Here is a 20424-nt window from a genome sequence, read left to right on the forward strand (position 1 = left end):
CCGTATTCATCCCTCCTGATGGATCTCAGCAGGAATTGAAGTTACACTATACCTGACCTTTTTGTGGCTCTTTAACAAATAAACATATCATGTCAACATCATCGGATTCCTGATGAATGACAGTCTTCCAATCATGAGACAAAAGGCTTTAAACACATAGAAGCTGGCGGAAATCTGACCTACCCCCACACAAAAGACAACCAGGAGAGGAATCATGGAGCATTCTCCTCCGCACACTCTGCAGCTCTAAATGTACAGTATCATAAAGCCCCTATAGGATGGAGCTTGTACGGCCAAAGTATACGAACGCAAAAAAAACGCCCAAGAATAAATAAGTCACCGTGTTCTTTAGGAGCGGTGTGTGATTGTACAGCTAGAGTTTTAGTCCGGGTGTAAACACAAGTCGAGGCTGGGTTGTGAGTGCGCGCAATCGGAGACATTTAAATTTGCGTCAGCCAAGATAAATCAGGACCTGGAGTCACTCATCATCTCGGCGCATATCGCACTTCTACTGAGTCGGGGCCTTAAAGGCTTTATGCAGACGGCAGCATGTGGGGGAATGATGAAGCTGAAGAGGTCAGTGTGTGTGTGTGTGCGTGTGTGCGTGTGTGCGTGTGTGCGTGTGTGTGTGTGTGTGCATTGTACATTTTTGACTCCTTGCCACCAAGTCAAGCACAGTCTACAGAGCAGGGAGTGAGCAGGAAGCTGCTGGAAGCCATAAATCTAAAAGCCCACAGCACCGCTCCTTCACTTCTGTGACACATTTATTGTCCTCTGTTCATTTTTCCCTCTCTCTTTTTATTGTCCTCTGCTCTCATCCATTTTTTAAAACTGCACATCTTCAACTTTAACCTGAATTCCTCTATGTCCTACGCACGTTCCTTTTTGCTAAACCACACAGTGTGTTTGGAAGCAGGTGAGGAATCAGCTTGTTTTTTCACTCCCTTCGTGTTCTGGACTTTAGAAGTGGACGCTCTGGGTAACAAATGGAGTGTGTGGGCCTGCAGCAGGCAGCGCTTCTGACACCGCGCAGACGAGTTCCTTGAAAGAGGGAGCAGAGAGTGCACGGAGCTGCATGTGGAGGGATGAGCTCACCAGAAACGCTCACTTTGCCAGCCTTTGGCAGAAAAAAAGCCAATGAACAAGACGATCTGTGCACATTATTGGACCGAGGGAGAAGCACGACCTGGGAACACCAGTGACTGACAACATGAACTCAGCAGATACCTACGTGCTGCGGGATCTGATTCTGATTCTGATTAATGATGGATCCAAAAGCAATAATTAGCAATTCTTTGGCAACTTGATCGTAATCTCGTACGATCTGTCAGATCCACTGGTAAAGTACAGACTTTAATCCTGAGCTTAATATAAACATGGCTGAAGCTCTGTGGGGAAAGTGAGCGCCCGCTCAGTTACACCGAGGAGCAGAGAGGCCAAATAATGAAACGCACTTCCAAGAGAGGGAGAGGATCAAAAGGATCAGAACGTGGCCAGAGTCTGTGCATGCATATGCATCACTTTTATGGAACATGTTGTCTTTGGGCTCTGAAAAGAAGTAAGTCCTGCTATTTCTAACTCAGATCATGAGTCCTAATCCAGAACCATCAGGAGAAAGATGCTGCAAGTGCAAATCAAACAGGGTCTTTTTCCAGAGCAGCTCACAAGCATAACAGTGATAGGTTCACTCCCCAGGCTCAATGTCTTCAAATGAGTCTTTTAATTCACTTTCCATGTATATAACCACAGAAATGACATATGATCGGTGGTTGTACTGAAAGTTCAACTGCAACAAGGCAGACAGTAGGTCTAGAGTTAGGGTTAGAAAAGCAAGGTGGAAGTGTGCTGTCCATTGAGTTACAGTTGTTCTGCAGTGATATCTTCAAAAATGATTTACTTGTCACTTAACTATTATTTTGTCATTGTTACTTTATAGATACTAATATAACATAATAATATAATTTACATTATTAGAATCAATTCGTTGTTTTTTATAAGAAGCTTCCTTTAAGAATAAGAGTGTGCCAATCCCTGTGTAAAGTGTGATTCATTGTTAGTGTACAGACGGGCGCGTGCCATCCTGCAGCAGCTGCAGCAGACAGGGCTCAGTGTAATATGGCGGATGCTGTGGCTGCTGGTTCGGTCCATGCAGATTGTTTCTGACACTGATGGAGCAGTGATGTTGTTGCTGTACTTCCTCCAGAACCACATTAACTGACGTGGCATAGTGCCTACCGCTCCCTACGAGTCCGGCCCTCGTGCACACTGGTACATATAGACACTGCACCTACACACACACACGTGTGTATAGGTTCACTTCTCTGGTTGCAGTGTTGGAACAGTAGCCCTGCAAGTTGTTTCTTTTTCCAAGAGGAATTCATATCTTCTGTAACCAAATGTGACACTCGTGACTCTGGCAGGAAGGATACAGTTGGGGAAGTGGAGATGGAGGAAAAGAGACCCCTATGATCCCGAAACCCAAAACCTCATTGTAATTTAGTCATCGGTAGAAGGCAATTAGCGAGGGGAGGACTGGTCTTTGCCAGAGCAAGCAAACGGCTGACACACACTGAGCGAAAGCACAATTTCCCTGCACTAATAATCTGACAGGAGACAATGGTTGTTATTTTTCAGATAATAGCGAGTGCGAGTGGAAACTTCGACAGAGGGAGCGAAGAGAGATTTATCTCGGCTGAAAGGAAAGTAAACAGAAGGTTAACAGCGCTTTCTGAATAAAACGACTACGATACTCTGCTAACAGAGTTGGAGGAAAGGAGTGGAGGATTTACTGATGCTCCCTCTTACATGGAAGATGAAATGAAGAATGGGGGGGGGGGGCACCTCCTTATTTGTCTCTTGTCTCCTTTTAAATGTGGATTTATACAGACAAGGTGAGGCAAAAAGTTCAACACTTTTTCTTTTTGAGAGGGCTGCAGCAGTCAAACGGTGCGGAGCTTCAACACACACACACTCCTGGGTGAGGAAGAGGCAGCGGGGTGTTTTTGGCTGCTTCTGATTGTTGGGGTACAGTGTATGGATAACTGTAGATCACAGTCTGTGAGGTCAGGCTGATTCAAAGTAAAGAGATTCATTCCCAGGTTATATTTGGGTCACTCCATGAAACTTTACACCAAACTTATCCTGGCTCAGGTCATAAAGATTCTTGAAAAACTAAATCTAAAAATGTATTGATGAGACCTTGAATAATTAGATTGCTTTATTCCATCCGATATGTTAAGATCTGATAATTTGGAAGAAAAAGAAATATGCTGTGTGTGAAGTTTGCTGATAATTTCCTCATTGCGTCAAGATAGGTGCAGCTGAGAAGGTAGAGAGGGGACGTTTCCACGGACAAGATACTGAGCCCTACATTGCCTCTGTCGGCTGTACCGACTGAATGGTGGGTGATAGAAAAATAACTTGTAGTGTGAGGTGCTTTAAATGATCGAAAAGACAAATAAAAGATTTTTGTATACAGTAGAGTTTACAATTTACCATATAAAATGTATTCCGCTTACACTTACAATTTCTACAAAAATATTTGTTATTTCACGTTAGTTGTAGGCAATAGAAACATCATCACTAAGGGACAGGGTTGGCGCTAGAGGACTTAGTCGTCTTTGACCCTTGAGGGATATAAGGCATTGACGATTAGTGTCCATCTGGGCCTGTCCACGTTTGCCTGTTGGGCCTCTCTACATGTCAGACCCATCGCTGTCCCCTCAGCCGTCACAGTTTGCCTCCCAGTTGCCACCTTGTTTGTGTTTTCCAGGGCGGTCTTCAGTACATGGTTCATTCTGAGGACACGCACAAGCTGCTTTACCCGTGAACGTCTGATCACTAACAAAACATTCTGGCTTCACTTTCCACCTCACTGCAACAGGGCTAACTCATTTCCACAATTACACAAATGGTGCGGGGCAGAATCTTCGAATATGGACATAATCACAAGAGATGCTGCTTGGCTGGAGGAGGAGGAGGATTCAATAAATACTCAGTGTGAGGATGTTGTGTAAAGAGACTGTACCTTGTATCAGCTCCTATCGTGAGCTCACTGGCTGAGGAAAAACTGTGCTTTTCAGGGAAATGTAAGTGATTGTGTAATTTATGTCAAGAATAATATTACCCCCAGTGTGTTATTGATTGTGCAGATATTGCCTTATATTTGCTCTGGCAGGAGACTGGCTCTCAGTTACAGGATGATTGCGCTGCTCAGTGAGCCAGGAAAATAGACTGTAATTATCAAATAGGCCACTTAAACTAAATCTAATGAAAATGACTTCAGAAAACACTTTGACCTTCTGCTGCACTGGTTTTTCTTTTTTGTCTTAACACCTCGCAGCTGATTTTACGAAGCAGTAGAGGGCTGATCCACAACTAATGATACAGAATAACTTGATCAGGGAGCAAGGATTTATCACGTTTTTATGGTTGAACATTTATCAAGGAAAAAAATAACTTGTTTCGTATATCAAACAAAAATCTACAATGTTGTGTCTGAAGCCCTGAAGTCCTGTGTGGGCAGGAGAGGTGTCATTTCCGATGAGGTCACTGGCGAAGGCAGCAACCCAAACACTAACGACTGTTATTCTTCTCCTTAAATCCCTCTCTTGTGTTTCTCTTCTCTCTCTATCTTTGTTTGCGATCGCTTCACTCTTTATTTTCTCACTGACCTTGTTTGTTATTGAGGCTCTGAGTTAATTTCATTTTCCGCCCACTGCCATGGAAACCCCTCTCCGAAACCAGACACTGTCTTTCTTTCTAAAAAGTGGAAGCTGTGCCGCTGTGAGTCTGTGTGTAGTGAAGAGGGGGCTGTCACGGGAAACAACGATACATGTCTCCGGCTTTTAAAGACCAAACTGTTGAAGTGAGCTTTATTTTCTCTGGAGTGGATTGTCTGACAATATTGCTGGCAAACATTCTGATGAGGCAATCCACATTTCTCGTCTCCAAAAAAGTTACTGGAAATGCCCACTGACGGTTAACTTTTTTTTTAACCACATTACAAATCCTCATCATCACATCAATGTACTTTTAAGACTCATTACTAAGTCATCTGTTTAAGTGGATCTTAAAGGGGCAATGTAAGTAGTTACATTTATTTGAAAACGTTCAAAAATAAATAAGATTATCAAGAATGTGAGACATAACAGTTTTGAAGTTATGTCGAAGTCGTCTATGTATTTTGTAGAAGAAATGTCTGAAGTTAGCACGCCAACTTGCTAGCCCCTGATTGTCCTGACTCGTAATACCACTTTGTACCTCAAGAGGTGATAATGAGTCACTGTATTGTCCTCAGCTGGGTCCCCAGTCCAACATGAGAGGATGAAGAATTAATAACCGTGATTAAGCAAGTGGAGAGTATTTTTATTGCTATAATTGAAAATACAGATTTACTCCCTAATGCACAACAAAAAGTTAAAAAATAATTACATATCAAACTTACAGTAAATATGCTAAAAGGGAGAAACCTGCAATATTTTCCTTGTGTCAAGGTTCTGCTGTTAAGTGGCACTCCACAAACAAATCAATTACCAGCAGCAACTTATTTCAAACAACCAGCTGCCGTTGACCTAGGTCGTCTCTATCTGTTAACCTACATGGATCACTGAGAAACTCTTCTGGAAACCAACTTGAATTAAATTATTAGAATCGCAGTGGATTTAAACCACCAAGCATAGTTGGGTCTGTGTCGGCTGCTGTTCAATCGCCCACAGCTCTGAAGCACCAGGGGAAGGATGAGGGGAAAGGAGGAGAGCATTGGGAGCAAGCCACCTCTTCACAGCTACCTCTGGCTGAGCTCCATCCCCTTCATTCCATCCACCTCTTTCTTCACCCCAGTCTTCATGTCTTCCTCAGAAGCATTGAGAGACAGGAGAACCATCACCCAACAGCCATCCGTCACGCTCCAACTCAACTTTCATCTGCAACCAACGACCTGCCCTGGCTGCACGGGAGAAAAACTACGAGAACCAACCAAAACCAAATGAATTCTCCAGGCTCTTTTTTTTTTTTTTTTTTTTACATCTGGAGATCTACAGAGACCTGGTGCGTAATCATTTCAGTATCTGCGAGTGTCTCTTGAGGTTAGAGACCAAGAGACAGACAGAGAGGACGAGAGACTGAGGCCAAGCTTTCCTTTTTCTTCTCTGTGTTTTAAAGGTCCAGCACTGTGCTTCAGAGAAAACACGCGAGGGGCCCCTTTTGGAAATGAATTTTCACCACGAATTATCATCTCATAACAAAAATATCACCGTTAATGACTCAATTTCCTTGTAATATCCTTATCGACCCCCCTCATTAGGCCCATTTGTTTGCTTTGTCATCCTCTAGTGATATGGGCCTTTTGTTATTGAAAGTAGAGTGGGAACTTGCAGGGGGACCTGATGACATCGTCAGCCTCACACACACACACACACACACACACACACACATATACACACACACACACACACACACACACACACACACACACACACACACACACACACACACACACACGCCTTTATTCTGCAACCACCAGGACACAGCAGCAGCAGGAGTGGAAGCTATCTAAATAGCACTACTGGTAGTCTTTATCTCTCTACCAACTCTTTTTCTTTTGCTCACTCCCCTTCATCTCTCTCTATCACCTCTATAGTCCCCCCCCCCCCTCCATAATGGACCTTCTACAGAGGAGCTGAATCAGCTGAGGCCGCTGCTTGCTGAGCTTCTCACTCTGCTCTCCGCCGGACTTTGAGCCCAAGTAATTGGCTGCATTGTCCCAGAGGGAGCAGAGCCGAGGGGTTACAAAGGAAGAATAAAGTGTTGTGGCCTGGCTTCAGTCTACATGTTCTCTCTGTGTCTCGGGAGAACACTGTGTATTCTTGAGTGATGAGAAAGCCAGGCAAAGAGAAAGTGTGGACTCGTAGCCCCTCACCCCACTAATGTGTCTTATCTGTGAGAGCTAATGAGTGATGGATTAACCCGGGATCACCCCTGGCAAATTGAGATGACCCCGCAAACTTTCCCCCCGAGTGCCCCCTCACAAGTCTGCATTCCACTTCACACAAGCAAACAAATACACACTCACGCAGTCACGCACACACACACACACACACACACACACACACACACACACACACACACACCAGTCACCACGGAAATGATGATTGGATGATTGGAATGTCTGAATGTGTTAAAATACAGGAGAACATTTGAGCACCTGTTGAAATATTTCATTTGGGATTGTCATGACTTTATTGTCAGTGTTTTACAGCCGAGAGCCTAATGGCAAAAAAGATGACACGCTGCCAAATCTGAGTCCCAGCAACAAGCTCTGAGCCTTCGATTAAAAATCACACACATCAACCTACGAGGGAGAACCCCCCCCCTCACACACAAACACAATTACACACCTACACAATTGTGACTTGCTGGCATCCATGACGACCGTGGCTACAAACCCCTGGTGACCTGCTGGCTGCCACACACACACACACACACACACACACACACACACACACAGTTTGTGCAATGACTTACATGGCAAAGACAAAGACATTGGTGATAAATCACCTTCAGCTATTTAACAGCGCGCACATACACAAGACGGATTCCAGAAGGTTTTTTCTTTGGCAGTGTGTGAGCATATTTGACGCACAATGAAAATTATTCGACTGCTTGATCTGTCACAGGTGCTCTCTGTGACTGGGTGTGTGTGTATGTGAGTGTGTGTGTGTGAGAGAGAGAGAGAGAGAGAGAGAGAGAGAGAGAGAGAGGGCGTCATGCAGAAAAAGACAGAAATTAACACATTAAAGTGTAATCAACTCAATACTACATTAGTTAAGAGTAATTGTGGGTCTGTGGCTTCATCTGCATCTTCAGTGTGAAAATGAATGGCTGCAGACACTTTGCTCCAGAGAGGTCGATTCCAGCTGGTTGCAGTTCACTCAGATGACGACAGAGCACCTCAGGACCAGCGGGGGGGCTCTGATCCACGCAGCAGGCTGCTGTGCAGGGGTGTAACTTCATCCCGCTATTAATCGTGGATAGCTGTGAGTGTTAAGGATCCCTGCTTCGGGCCCGATGTGCTCACGCTCGTGCTCGGTGGTCCTGTCGGCCGGCGGTGTGACTGTCAGCAGTCGGGTTTGGGCCAGGACTTTTCACCTTGAGCTGCGGCAAAGCCTCCTTCTCTTTTATTTCTCCCTCACACAGACAGATGCAAGTGTTTTTATGTTGTTGATGATGCCGCCGCGGTGCTATCAGCTACAGCGGGAATTTGTCGTAACAAGCTTTGCCAAGGCTTTCATGCTAAAGTGTGAACAGACTTTGGAAATTGCGGCATAACGTCGCACCACATGTTGCCAGCGTCAGAGCTCGTTGTGATGTCTTTGTGAAAGTAGGAGAAGGAATGAAACATGCAAAGGTTTTACTGTTAGTCTCATGAATATGAATCCACTTCACGAAATCAGTGCACCGAGCGGGAGAACGCCATTCTCCTCTTAAAAATCACTTTCTCTCTTTCTTGCTACCTTTCTGGCTCGCTCTGTCGTTGCCTCAAAGTTTGAGTTTGCTTTGGCGCTCGCCCTCCTCGTGTGCAGTAACCTGCCGCCACACAGAGGTGCTGAGGTCATCAGCCCTGATGCTCTACAGCACCGCTGGCCTCGGGATCGGGTCTCACATGCACCTACACACACACACACACTCACTGCTTTAATGCCAGCGCACTCATCGCCTCACACACACACGCACGTAATCACTCTCTCTCTCTTTCCCTCTCTCTTTCTCTCTCACACACGCACATTAACACTGTGTTTTCCGACCCTGTTTACCGGTCCCTTTATGGCCCCCCTGTTAACAAGAGCGAACCCTCTGCTCTGTTTATGACAGCAGTGACTCAGGATCGTGCTAACGGCGTGTTTCAAACCTGATGACTGCATGAACCAGTGATGCTAGCTCGTGCACAAACCGGTGGAACCAATTTTACATATCAAAGTCTGTTTAGGTCTTAGGGGGTGCGACTGCACATGTGAAGAAAGTCAGACGAAGCCTCGGAGGGAGTCTGAAGTCTGACAGATTGTCTCGAGTGATGTCACCTCAAATAGCTCAAATAACTGATTGGGCCTTGAACGTAACACAATGTTTGACATTTCCAAATGATTCTGGCTCTTGCGTTATTGAACTTTTCTGCTGTGTGTGCAGTTAAGTTTCTTTAGCACTTTAACATTGACAGCAAAACATGATGACAATCTCTGAATGTTATATTTACAACTTATAATGACGCATCCGCAAACTCCCAGGAAACGACCGAAACCTGACATGAAAACTTTTCCTGCTGTTCATTTCCGGTACAATCTGACAAACTGTGTCCTGCATGATAAGCCTCACCCCCCCCCCCCCCCCCCCCCCCGTGTGACAGGGTTTACTCTACGTTGTGTAAATGTGGCAGCTCCATCTATACGAGACGCAGGCAGGCTGTGTTTTATAGAGCCGACGAGTGATGCACTGGAGTGTGTTGTGTCTAATGTGTGAACATACGCTGATGTTGTCTGCCGTGGGTTTTAATTACCCCTAATCATCTGGTCCCCACTCAAGCCAAACCTTTCCATTACACACAAAACACCTCTTTCTCTCTCTCTCTCTGTCTCTCTCTCTCTCTCTCTCTCTCTCTCTCTCTCTCTCTCTCTCTCTCTCTCTCTCTCTCTGTCTCTCTTTCACACTCATCCCGCGGTTCGTGCCAAAGCCACAGATCCACCCTCAGCCTTCACTGCGGCAACAAGTCACTAATTAATTCATTAACAGAGGTCTCCCCAGGCACCGAAGAGCTGCTCATGTCGTGGACAGAATTACTGTTTGGGTAAAGAACCACTGATAGACAAGATGAAGGGACAAACACACACACACACACACACACACACACACACACACACAAACACACTCAAACAGCAATGGAGAGAAATACAGTGTGAAGTCCCACTGCCAGCGAAGACCAACACAACGGAGACAGGTCTCCATTCAGACTGAAGGTAGCATTGTGTGTCTATCTGTTGCTGTGGGAGTTAAACATGACGAGCAACTTGTTGAGTTGTGTGTTTGAATGGTGGTGGAGCGACACAGGCCCCCTGCTGAAATCTGATTTGCCCCTCCTGACTCCTGTCAGTAGTTTTTTTATTCTTCTATTTATAAATTTATAAAAGAATTTGAGAAGACTTTTGAAGTATTTTTAAACTGCACAATATGTGCTTGAACAAGGAAGATGTGTGGCTTTGCTCAATTGTTAACAAGGAATTACTTTAATGTGCATCTTTACGGCCCCTGTAATTCCTAGATCCGCCAGTGAGCAGTATGTAACCGAAATAATTCTGCCTATAATAAATATGATGATGACGATACCGGTGATGATCTGAGTTTCTGGTCCTGGACATTGACACTGTGATAATGTTCTGGCAAAGTTCTGACGTTATGATAAAGTCGAGTTCAAGCACCAGCGAGGGTGACAAGAGGAAGTGAGCGCAGGCCAGGGGCCAGAAGCGCAACGCAATATGGCTTCCTACCAAACCGTTTCTCAACAACCAAGGGTGAGGTTCCACTCCTGGTGCGAGACCTGCACACACACATACACACACACACATACACACACACACACACACACACACACACACACACACACACACACACACACACACACACACACACACACACACACACACACACACACACACACACACACACACACACACACACACACACACATTCATGATGCTGGCTAAAGATGCAGATTCGCGCTGGGAGCGGGATCTGTGTTGCATTACACGTCGTAGCCAAAGCAATGTAATGAAACCGCGGCCACAGAAATGTTCACTTTGCCCAAAGGACCCTGACTTGAACAACAGACTCACAGGCTGTGAAATTTCAGGAGGGATTTTAGTCTTTTTCTGACAGCCGACCACATTTCATCACCCCGAGAAGTGAAACCTGAGCGTCATCAAAAGGCAGTAAAATGGATCCGAATGAAAATGATCTTGTTCCACTTGAGACTACTACTTGGCAATACTCACACTTACAGGTCTAGTGTGGATTCGCTGTATGAATGGTTCTAGCGCTGCTTGTATTTCTCTCTCAGCTCAAATCCAGACGCAGACATTACAACCCCCCTGTATATTACCCTGAGACATTTTCTCTTTTATATATACATAAACTTATTCACACACTTCAAAGGCCTGTCAGGATTTATAATCTGTGCAAAACTGAAATTCCATGAAAAATGAAATGTTTCTTGAAGAGGCGTCATGACAAGAAACAACGAGCTCCAAAATTTCCATCTCACAATGAGCCGCTGCCAAACACTTGACATTAATGGCTTCAAGATCTCCCACGCTTCAACACTATCTGCGTTATTTGTCACATGTATTGCTTCCATCAAGTGCTGTGATCGTGAATGATCTCACTGCCGTGATTGCACTGCATCTGGCCGCAGACGTGCTCAAAGCCCTAGTTTTATTAAAGTCCTTTAAGCGTAATGGTTTTATTGTCCACTTACGCAGACTTATGGACTATTTCTGTTCCAAGAGGACTGTTTATTCTATTTGCAGCCAATCGCCCTTGAAGCTAGGGTTGGTCATGCTGGGGAAGCTAGCAAGAGCAGGCTACACTTTGAAAACGTGTAACGGATACAACCATCCCTCTCGTCAAAGCTACGCCCCAGAACATATGAACGTGCACTGACTGACAACTGCTAGAAGACGACTTTTCTGTCCGAAGGTCGGTTAGTGTCAATTGAAATGATTGGTCGTGTTTATTACAGACCTGTGAGAGCTACAGAATCCAGCTTTTTTCTGAGTTTTTTCAGACGACTTTATTTATTGATGGCTATCAGGACAAGAAGAGGATTTCAGGATTAAAAGTGCTTCAGAAACAAATAACCAACCCTATGTTTAAAAACTGTTTTATTATCAGTGGAAGTACAGCTCATGAACTGTGCTGGAGCTCCATCATTATGAACACCGGCCTGTTGGAAGGGTCCTTTAGCACGGTGACAGCTGTGAATATTAACCAAGGCTGAAAGTTTAAAAATGCAACCACCTTTGAAATACCTGGCACACACTAACAAAAACAACCCACGCTCCAAGTTTTCATGAGACCGCAGGGGCACCGGCTTCATGTGGACATTTCAGCACACATACCGAAATAAAGAGACTCCTGTGATCAACAACATGCTTCCAGAGAAGTTAAGGCCGGTGCATGCTTCTGCGTTTTCACAGACCAGCAAGCGCAAGAGCTCTTCCGGGCCCCTTACGTGCTTATGTATCTCTTCTTACGTGCTAACGTGCATCGCCCAATTTTTCTAACTATACGGCAAAGCTCCGCGAGCCTTACGCAGCCCGCAAGGGATGTGATTGGTCTGCTAACTACATCCTTTCCGAATTACATCCTTACCGGCAGAAACAACGAAAGATTTAGAATTACGAATATGGACCAAATAGAAGAGCGTTTGGCAGAAGAGATCCGAAAGTATGATCACTTGTATACAGTACATATCACTTGTAGCCGCAGTGGCTCGTCTTGTGTCTGCTTACAGATGTTTGTTAGCCTTGTTTACAGTATGTGCTGGTATGATGGTCCTGTTTGAGAGATAGAACAGGCGGCTGAAACAGAAGAGAGAGCCGGTCGTCTGGACTGTGCACAACTTATTTTTTCGGCGGTTTATAAAATGAGCCATAAATACTGATAAGAGCTCTTGTTAAGAGAGAAAGGCCGTTACTCCCTGTTGGAACTTGTGACCACAGAGCTGAGGAAATACGAGTGTGTGTGTGTGTGTGTGTGTGTGTGCGCACATGCCTACAGGTGTGTATGGCAGTGGAACAAGCGCTCCCTCAAGAAGTGAAGGTGAGGAGTCAGTAGTGCAAAGTGCAAAATCTGCTCCGTCAGTTTATTCCCAGCTCTGTTTGCCGTGATCGGGACCAACAATACATCCTGCCGGAACCTTTGAAGATGAAAGGAGCACGGTGAGCAGCTCAAACATTAACCAGACCCTTCAGTCGCGTCTGGCAGGTACCAAACAAACATGGCAGCCAGGAGACACCTGACGAGAGGCCGTAGAACATCTCGGTTTTTCCATCTGACTTCAGGCAGTTTGAATAAAGGCATCACTGCTTTGTTAAAAAAAAGCTGAAAGTATACACATGTGGCAAGTACGACTACAGGCGCTGTCATTATCAACACACCTCCGAACACAGAAACAAAGAGAGCTACACTAATCTGAGAGGAAAAATCCACACTCTACAAAATGTGAGAGAACATGTGGCCCAGCCATAAATCAAAAGTTGTTGAACAGAAACACATCTTTACAGTGTTCTATCTGTGGCAGACTGGGCCAACTCAATAGCGCCTATCAGACCGAAGTGGACCGAAGTTCAGAAATCAGACGGTCTGTTTGTGAGAGTGCAAATGTCCGAGTCAGTTGCTCAGAACATCCCGAGTGATTCCGTGGGAGAATGCTACAGGAAAGTGTACACGCAGAAGATGCACAGCAAGATGTTAAGTTCAGAAGACAATGAGAGCTTTTGGTGATAGGGGTCCATTGGTTTCAATGTGCCACAAACAAAACCGCATTTATAAGTCACAAATGTATAAGTCCTGCCTCCTGCAGACTATACCCAGGCCCCGCCCCTCACCTGAATGTTCTGTAAATGTTCCGGTTGTGTCCGGTGTCTAACCTGGACCATCTCCTGCTGCGTTCTTCACAGGTGAAGGACAACGGCTGAGTTCATGTCTGCAAACAGCTCATACAGTACAACAAGTGTAAAGCACATGTGACTGAAGACTTCAGGTCTATTACGCTTCTACCTTCTCTGCTGCAGGACCCTCTCCTTGTGACTAGACAGAAAGTTGGTGCACATGTGGTTAGCAACACATTTTCTTTTACATTCTTTTAGGGAAACTTAAAATCTACTGTTGCTGCTATCAAACTCCACTTATGTAGCTCTGTTATGATCTGAAACCTCATTAAGGTTTGGGCAGTAATCCACGAGGAAAACAAAAACACACCATCAAACCTCAGTGTGTCGGCACATCTGCTTTTAAGTGTTTGCAAATGTTCGCTGGAACGTTTTGTTTGAGTTAACATTTACGTCTTATCAGGGCATTCAGAAAACTTACTCTGGAATTTTTTTTTATATATAGGATTTTTTACTCCCAACGATCTCACATTGGAAACACACCCACATATCACAATTTGTGAAAAGTACTTTTAAGATTTCTGCCATGCAAGTGTTTGTGGCTTTAAATCTCAATTATTTTAATGAGTTTCAAATCAACCATGTGAACGTTTTCTGCTCCACGTGTTTACTCCTGTCAGTCAGACGCCTGTGAACGGCACCTGGGAGCGTTTGAGCTCCGTGCACTCTGCTGTGTAGATTGTGATATAATGAGGCAAACAAGCAGCAGATCTTTCCAAATCGTGTCAAAACAGGTATAGCAGGTTGGGGTTGAATTTCGTGGCAAGTTTCTTACAGTAAAAATGAATTCTGAACGATAGGAAGAAAAGGTTCCTTCCTTTCTCAGCAGCCCAATAAGTGACACTTTGGGAAAAAAAGGATAATTGTAGAAATGCTGAGCTGGCCCACAGGCCATGGAAGTGTCACTCTCCTGCCCCTTTATTACCCCAATTGTCTCTCTCTCTCACACACATTTTCCCTCATCGTGCCCCCCCCCCCCCCCCCCCCCCCACACACACACACTTACGTGCGTCTCTTTCATTTTCACTATTGTCGTCCTGCTCCATCTCCAGCCCCTCCCTCCGTCCCCAGGCCTCTCTCGGCAGCACAGTGTCGTTCTGCATGCCTTCAAGCTGTCATCCTAATCTTCCTGAATTATTCAAGACACCTCTCCTCTTTTACTTTCACCCAACCCACCCAGCAAACTGCACAGGCCTGAGACTGGGTGACCGAGAGGATATGAAAACAAATGACGTTTACGGTTAATTTGCATGGAACGAGCTCACTCACTGACAGACGGCCTGTACTCATCATACAGGTGAAACAATTTCTGTGTGTCACTTTGTGTTACCTCCACCCTCACACTTCCGTGTCCCCGAGTGCGCTCACACCGACAAGTACTGCAAGATGAATTATATGTACCATTATAGAACACTGAAAACAGAGAAAAGCTTACTTTGAAAGGCTGGACACTTCTCACCCTCAACGTTCGCCATCTTGGCCTCACAGCAGAAAGGGAGGGGACCCCCAGAGTAGATTCAAACTTGTGAAAATGGCGGCTAAAGGAAGGAGGATGGTGCAGTATCCATTGTTGTGTGTAGCAAGAGATACATGCCAGAAAGTAAAAATGTCCATTATTAAGTCAAGTAAGCAAAGCAGCCAGTTGAGTTGTTTTGCAGTCAACAGTCAAATATTGCAATTGGCATGTCTGGTAATTGCACGTGTTTGACTTGAGGCAACATAACACCAGTGAGGCGTTCTGACAGGCCATTGTGCTTCCATAAACAACGACAGCTCCGTCTAGCTTGGCTGCAAACTCAGATTAGCTTCTCTAAACTGACACTGAGACACGTTTGTGCCTGTGGCGCTGCAACTATTTGAATTAGAATCTTTCCCTTGGCTGCGGGGAGTCAATAACCCAAATGGACTGAGGTGCACACACTCAGGAGCATGAGCGTCCTTTAATATCCAGATGGAAGTAATCGGGAAAGTGCACTTCCTAAGAACATAAGAACAGAGACGGGTCGGAGGGATTTTTTTCCTGATTGTTTTTCAGTAGAAATGGAGAATAAAGGAATATCCAAGGAGTCTGCAGCTCGCGTCAGTTCCCTTCACATTACCAGACCTTTTATTTAACACTTTTCTGATGACTTCATCCTTATGAGAGTCCAGTGACATTGAGGGTGCTGTATTTAAGGTGGGGTGCTGCAACACACACTCAGATTTCAACCTGATCACTGAACTCGACCCGCTGCAACCGCTCGCCGGTCACTGTCACTAAAACTGTGATTCACACACATTTCCAAAATTGCCATAACCTGCACAGTGTCACGAACTTAGCTTCTTCCCTGACAACAGCATGGAAGTGACTTTTGAGCTTCCTGTGTGAGACGTACTATATGAGAGCTGGTCTGGTTAAAAGCTTAAGTGGCAGGGATACTTGTAAAAGTCCCTTCATTTATATGAATTGAAGAGTTGAGCCTCAACAGCGTTTTTTAGACATTAATACAAGACTTTCTTTCCTTTGCATTCTTTCTGTGAGGGATTTAAAAAAAAAATTATTCAGCTACATTAAATCGATGAAATTGTATTAAGGGATCAACTACATGTGACTTGTTTTGAAAGAGATCAATCAGCAAGCACTCAATTTGTTACCTGATGATAAGCACGATTTACAGGGGATAAAAACACCCTGTTGGTTTCACTGCTTTCCGAGGCCGGACACTGGGCCTCTCCAGTCACACAGTATAGATGTAGATATTTCCACCGAACCACTCCTGTTGATTTAGCAGCACATTCACATCTGCCAGTCAGAACGTCCCTGAGCCTTTAGAAACAGGCAACACCGGCAAACAAAACCCTTTTCAACAGCTGCTACGTGTCAAAGTGGCTGACATGTGCCGCGGCTCTCAAACAATATAGAGCCTCGCTCCCTGCAGACCTGCAGCAACATGGGAAAAAAGACAGGATAGGGGGATCTGAATTGATTTCTGCAGGATGACCATGTCTGTGATTGTGTGGAGTCACCGAGGTTTTGAGTTTCAGCCTCTGTGTCATCAACATCTAACCGTCTCTCCTCCTGTTTCTCTAAACTGTTGTACACCTTGTCAGCAGGAGCCGCGTAAACATCAAATTACTGCAGCTCTGTGTTATTCTGCAACGTGGAGGAAGGAACTCCTCCAAGGACTTCAGCCCAAAAAGTATCATAAAAGAAAGATGAGAAGGACACTAAAATATAGAATGCACTCTGGAGCACTTTGCAAAGACTTTTCAACAAAACTCCCAATCTCACTTTCGTCCAAATCTCACTGCAAGATTTACAGCAAACATAATTCAGTAATTTCATTAATCTGTCAGTCTGGTCAGGTTTCTGTGTGACAAGTGGCTCCATGTTGTGCTGTGTGTGTGTCTAAGTGTGTGTGTGTGTGTAATCTGCAGCCAATATAATCTTTATGTGCCAAGTGGTAATAAAACAAACGACTGACACTACTTTGATCACTGGACAGTTGGATAAACGTGCCGGTTATCACGCACATAGTTCAGTAACATAAGTGGACAAGGTTAAAAAAATTTGCAGATGTTTGACTTTAAAATATTTTTCACACCTATTTTATTAAGAGCAGAATATACCATATTCTACATGAAAGTGTGTCCATGTGTCTGACTGTGCTCCACTTATTCTTGCCTTGGCCTGATCATCAGCTCATTTCCGTGAGTGAATATCCACCTTTAAATTATTAATCATATTTAATTAACAGGCCTTAAAGCCTAATTAATGCATTACCGGAGTAATTTTGGTATTTTTCTAATTTGAATATTTAAGAATATAATAACAAATACAAAAACAAATTACAAATTGCAATATATGTAAAAAAACAAAAATTATTTATAATAGTAGTATCAGTGAAATTGTATTATTTCTATTTGAATATTTCAATGATAACAAAAATTGTAGTCATCTATAAAATGTGAAATAAACTGCAAATAAAGGACGGTATGGTTTTAATGCAGCAGTGAAGTGGAGCTCTACGAGAAACCTTCCTGTGAATGATTAGACTCTGTGGTCTCGTTGGATGTGGTTTTAAACGCCTCCATTATGGCCTGCACCAAACTAAATTACATCGACCAAACCAAACACTCTAAATTACATCTTCATTTTAAAAAAATTGCGCCACAATATCAGGGGGAAAATGGGGCTTTGCTGCGGCTCGGTTTAAAGGGAAAGTTTTAGTTTAATGAGAGGAATTTGTAAAATGACTCCCAGATTAGTCATGAAACCTAACTGTATTATTATTATAATTATTCACAATTATAGAGTATAATTATTGCCTTTCTCTTTTGCATCCAAAAGACCTTTAACAGCCTGTTTCTGTTTCGCCTAATTTTGCTTTATCCCGGGTCTTTCCACCTAACAACGCTTCGTTTTGTTTTTGATATATATTTCACAGTTTATCTCTCGATCAACCAGAACAAATAAAATGCATCCTCCGTGCCAAGCGGCTCAGCTCAGGGAGACAGCCGCTCCAGGACGAGGGGGACAGTGGATGGACTTACCCACACACTCGTTGGCCTCCCGGGCTGTGGCTCTCTGCCACGGTCGGTCGTAGTGGAACGGTTTGCACCTGTCGCACTCCGGCCCGGCAGTGTTGTGCTTGCACTCGCACACCAGGCTCCCGTCCCTGTCCTTTACGCACCGGGACGCGTGCCCGTTGCACTTGCACCTCCCGCCGACCTGCAGGTCCGACACGGCGTAGAAGTACGAGTCCCGGGCCAGCTCCGAGTCGTCCTCGTTCTCGTCGCCGAACGTGTGCAGCCGGCTGAAGATGACCTTGATGTCCGTGGCCGTCACCCAGTCCTGCAGCACCGGGGAGTTGTCGAAGTCGTGCGCTGACGGTCTCCCGTCCAGCGTGCTGAAGGCGATGAGCCCGCCGGTCAGGGGGTACATGTCGGTGTGGGAGTCCGTGCACACGGCCTCCTGCTCGTTCTGCTTCGTGATCACGGCCCTGTTGGGCTTGTTGTACATCTTCCGGCACTGGGTCGAGTAAAATTGGAAGGGTACCCACGTTTTACCGTAATCCATGGACTTGAAAATGGCCATGGATTCGGGTCGGGGCGAGCAGAACTGCAGGCTCACGTAGGTGACCTCAAACTTCTTCCCGAGGGACAGGGTGAGGCTGACGTTCAGCGGGAACTGGATGAAGTTCTCGGACTGCCAGCAGGTGAGGTTGTGCGGGTTGTTGAGGTCCGTCAGGTACGCCGGAGGATGGTACTTTTTGGGGTCCGAGGCGTCGCAGGAGTGACAGTTCCTGGTCCTCTCGTCTCCCTTCTCCGCGGATGTGACCACGCAGTAGCGGCCGGGCGTCTTCCCACAGGTGCTGGACACCTTCACCTCCTTCCCGAAGGCGGAGTTGACGAAGTCCGGGATGCATCGGCGCGGGTTGCCGTGCTCGTCGTAGCAGGGGTCCGGCGGGGAGGTCTGCGCCGCGAACAGGCTCATCCCGTAGCCGCCGAGGGCGCACCGGCACGACAGCGCCAGGATGAGCAGCGCAGACAGCGCAACATCCGCAGCCTTCCTCATGGTGTCGGTGCCTCCGTGTCCAAAGTGCCTCTGCCTGCTGGAGGAAGAGGAGAGGGTGAGCATGAGGGAAGAGAGAGAGAGAGAGAGAATGCTTGTTGATCCTGTAAATTCAGAAACAGGCTCCAAACAAAGAAGGGGCAAAGGTTTTTACGCATGCCTTTTTGTCATTGATATATTCTAAGGATCATCCACACAAACGTCAGGTTTTTTAAATAATAATCTATAAAACCATTTTTTTTACCCGAGAAGAAATAAAAAAGGTGGAAGTCTACTTTTCTCTGTCACTGCTCCTCCTGTTTTTGTTTGTTTCCTCAAATCTCCTGCGTAAAAAAGGAGGAGCGGCTGGATTTAAGAGGCGCTGGTGTCCTAATAGCAAGTCCCACTCCTCCTGCCGCTCTTTTCACAACCTCTCTCTCTCTCTCTCTCTCTCTCTCTCTCTCTCTCTCTCTCTCTCTCTCTTTCTCTTTCTCGCTCTCTCTCACTCCTCGGATCGGATCTCGCTTGGCACCGCTCTAGGTCAGCTCATCTTGAAGAGGGGGTGACACCATGGGGCGGAACAACGACATCCACTGGTGGCGAATCGGTGTGAAGATCGACGCACCAGTGGGGAGAAGCAAATTAGGCCCAGTCCTGTAAAAAAAAGAGCCACAGCCACAACCGGGCTAAACATTGATAGTGTAGTTTCATTCTCCAGCATTCGAACTGAACATTTGGTATATTACAGAACAATGTTAATTAGATACGTTTTAATGGTTGGCTTATTAAATGATGTGGTGGTAGGTAACCAATGGGCTACAGCTGCGAAACAATCATTAGAGGTTGTCATTGGAGCAACATAAATTATATAAGTAGACCTACTGTCCATCAGCTAAGATTATCATAGACATTTCAATGTGGAGTTTACTTACTCATAAGGCAACTTAAGTGAAAACTATCACATCTTAATCAATTCTGTGTCCAATCTGAAAAACAAAAGCTGCTAGATAGTTTTAGGATTTATTCTATTAGAGGCCAGTGAAATGAAAATAAACCCAAAGCTTTAATATCACATGCACAAGACACCCAGACATGAAATGTAAAACATTTGTGCACCACATGACTTCGCTCCTCTGCAGGACTCATCACTCATCCCCATCCTTGCGCAGCTGC

General features: G+C 45.2%; 1 protein-coding gene across 3 annotated transcripts in view; it reads right to left on the bottom strand.

Moving 5' to 3' along the window:
• ntn1a (netrin 1a) overlaps positions 1-19749 on the bottom strand; it is a 60171-nt gene extending 40422 nt beyond the window's left edge. For 2 of the 3 annotated variants that reach the window (XM_053417991.1, XM_053417989.1), the window contains exons 1-2: positions 19517-19749; positions 18252-19312 (exon numbers count right to left, since the gene is read on the bottom strand). In XM_053417991.1, coding sequence (XP_053273966.1) covers positions 18252-19275 — 1024 coding nt within the window. In that variant the 5' untranslated portion in view covers positions 19276-19312; positions 19517-19749. The remainder of the gene's footprint in view (positions 1-18251; positions 19313-19516) is intronic. The other variant, XM_053417990.1, reaches the window with a different exon arrangement.
• Between the last annotated feature and the right edge of the window lie 675 nt (positions 19750-20424).

Source organism: Pleuronectes platessa, chromosome 3, assembly GCF_947347685.1.
Source record: "Pleuronectes platessa chromosome 3, fPlePla1.1, whole genome shotgun sequence".
NCBI classification, from domain to species: Eukaryota; Metazoa; Chordata; class Actinopteri; order Pleuronectiformes; family Pleuronectidae; genus Pleuronectes; species Pleuronectes platessa.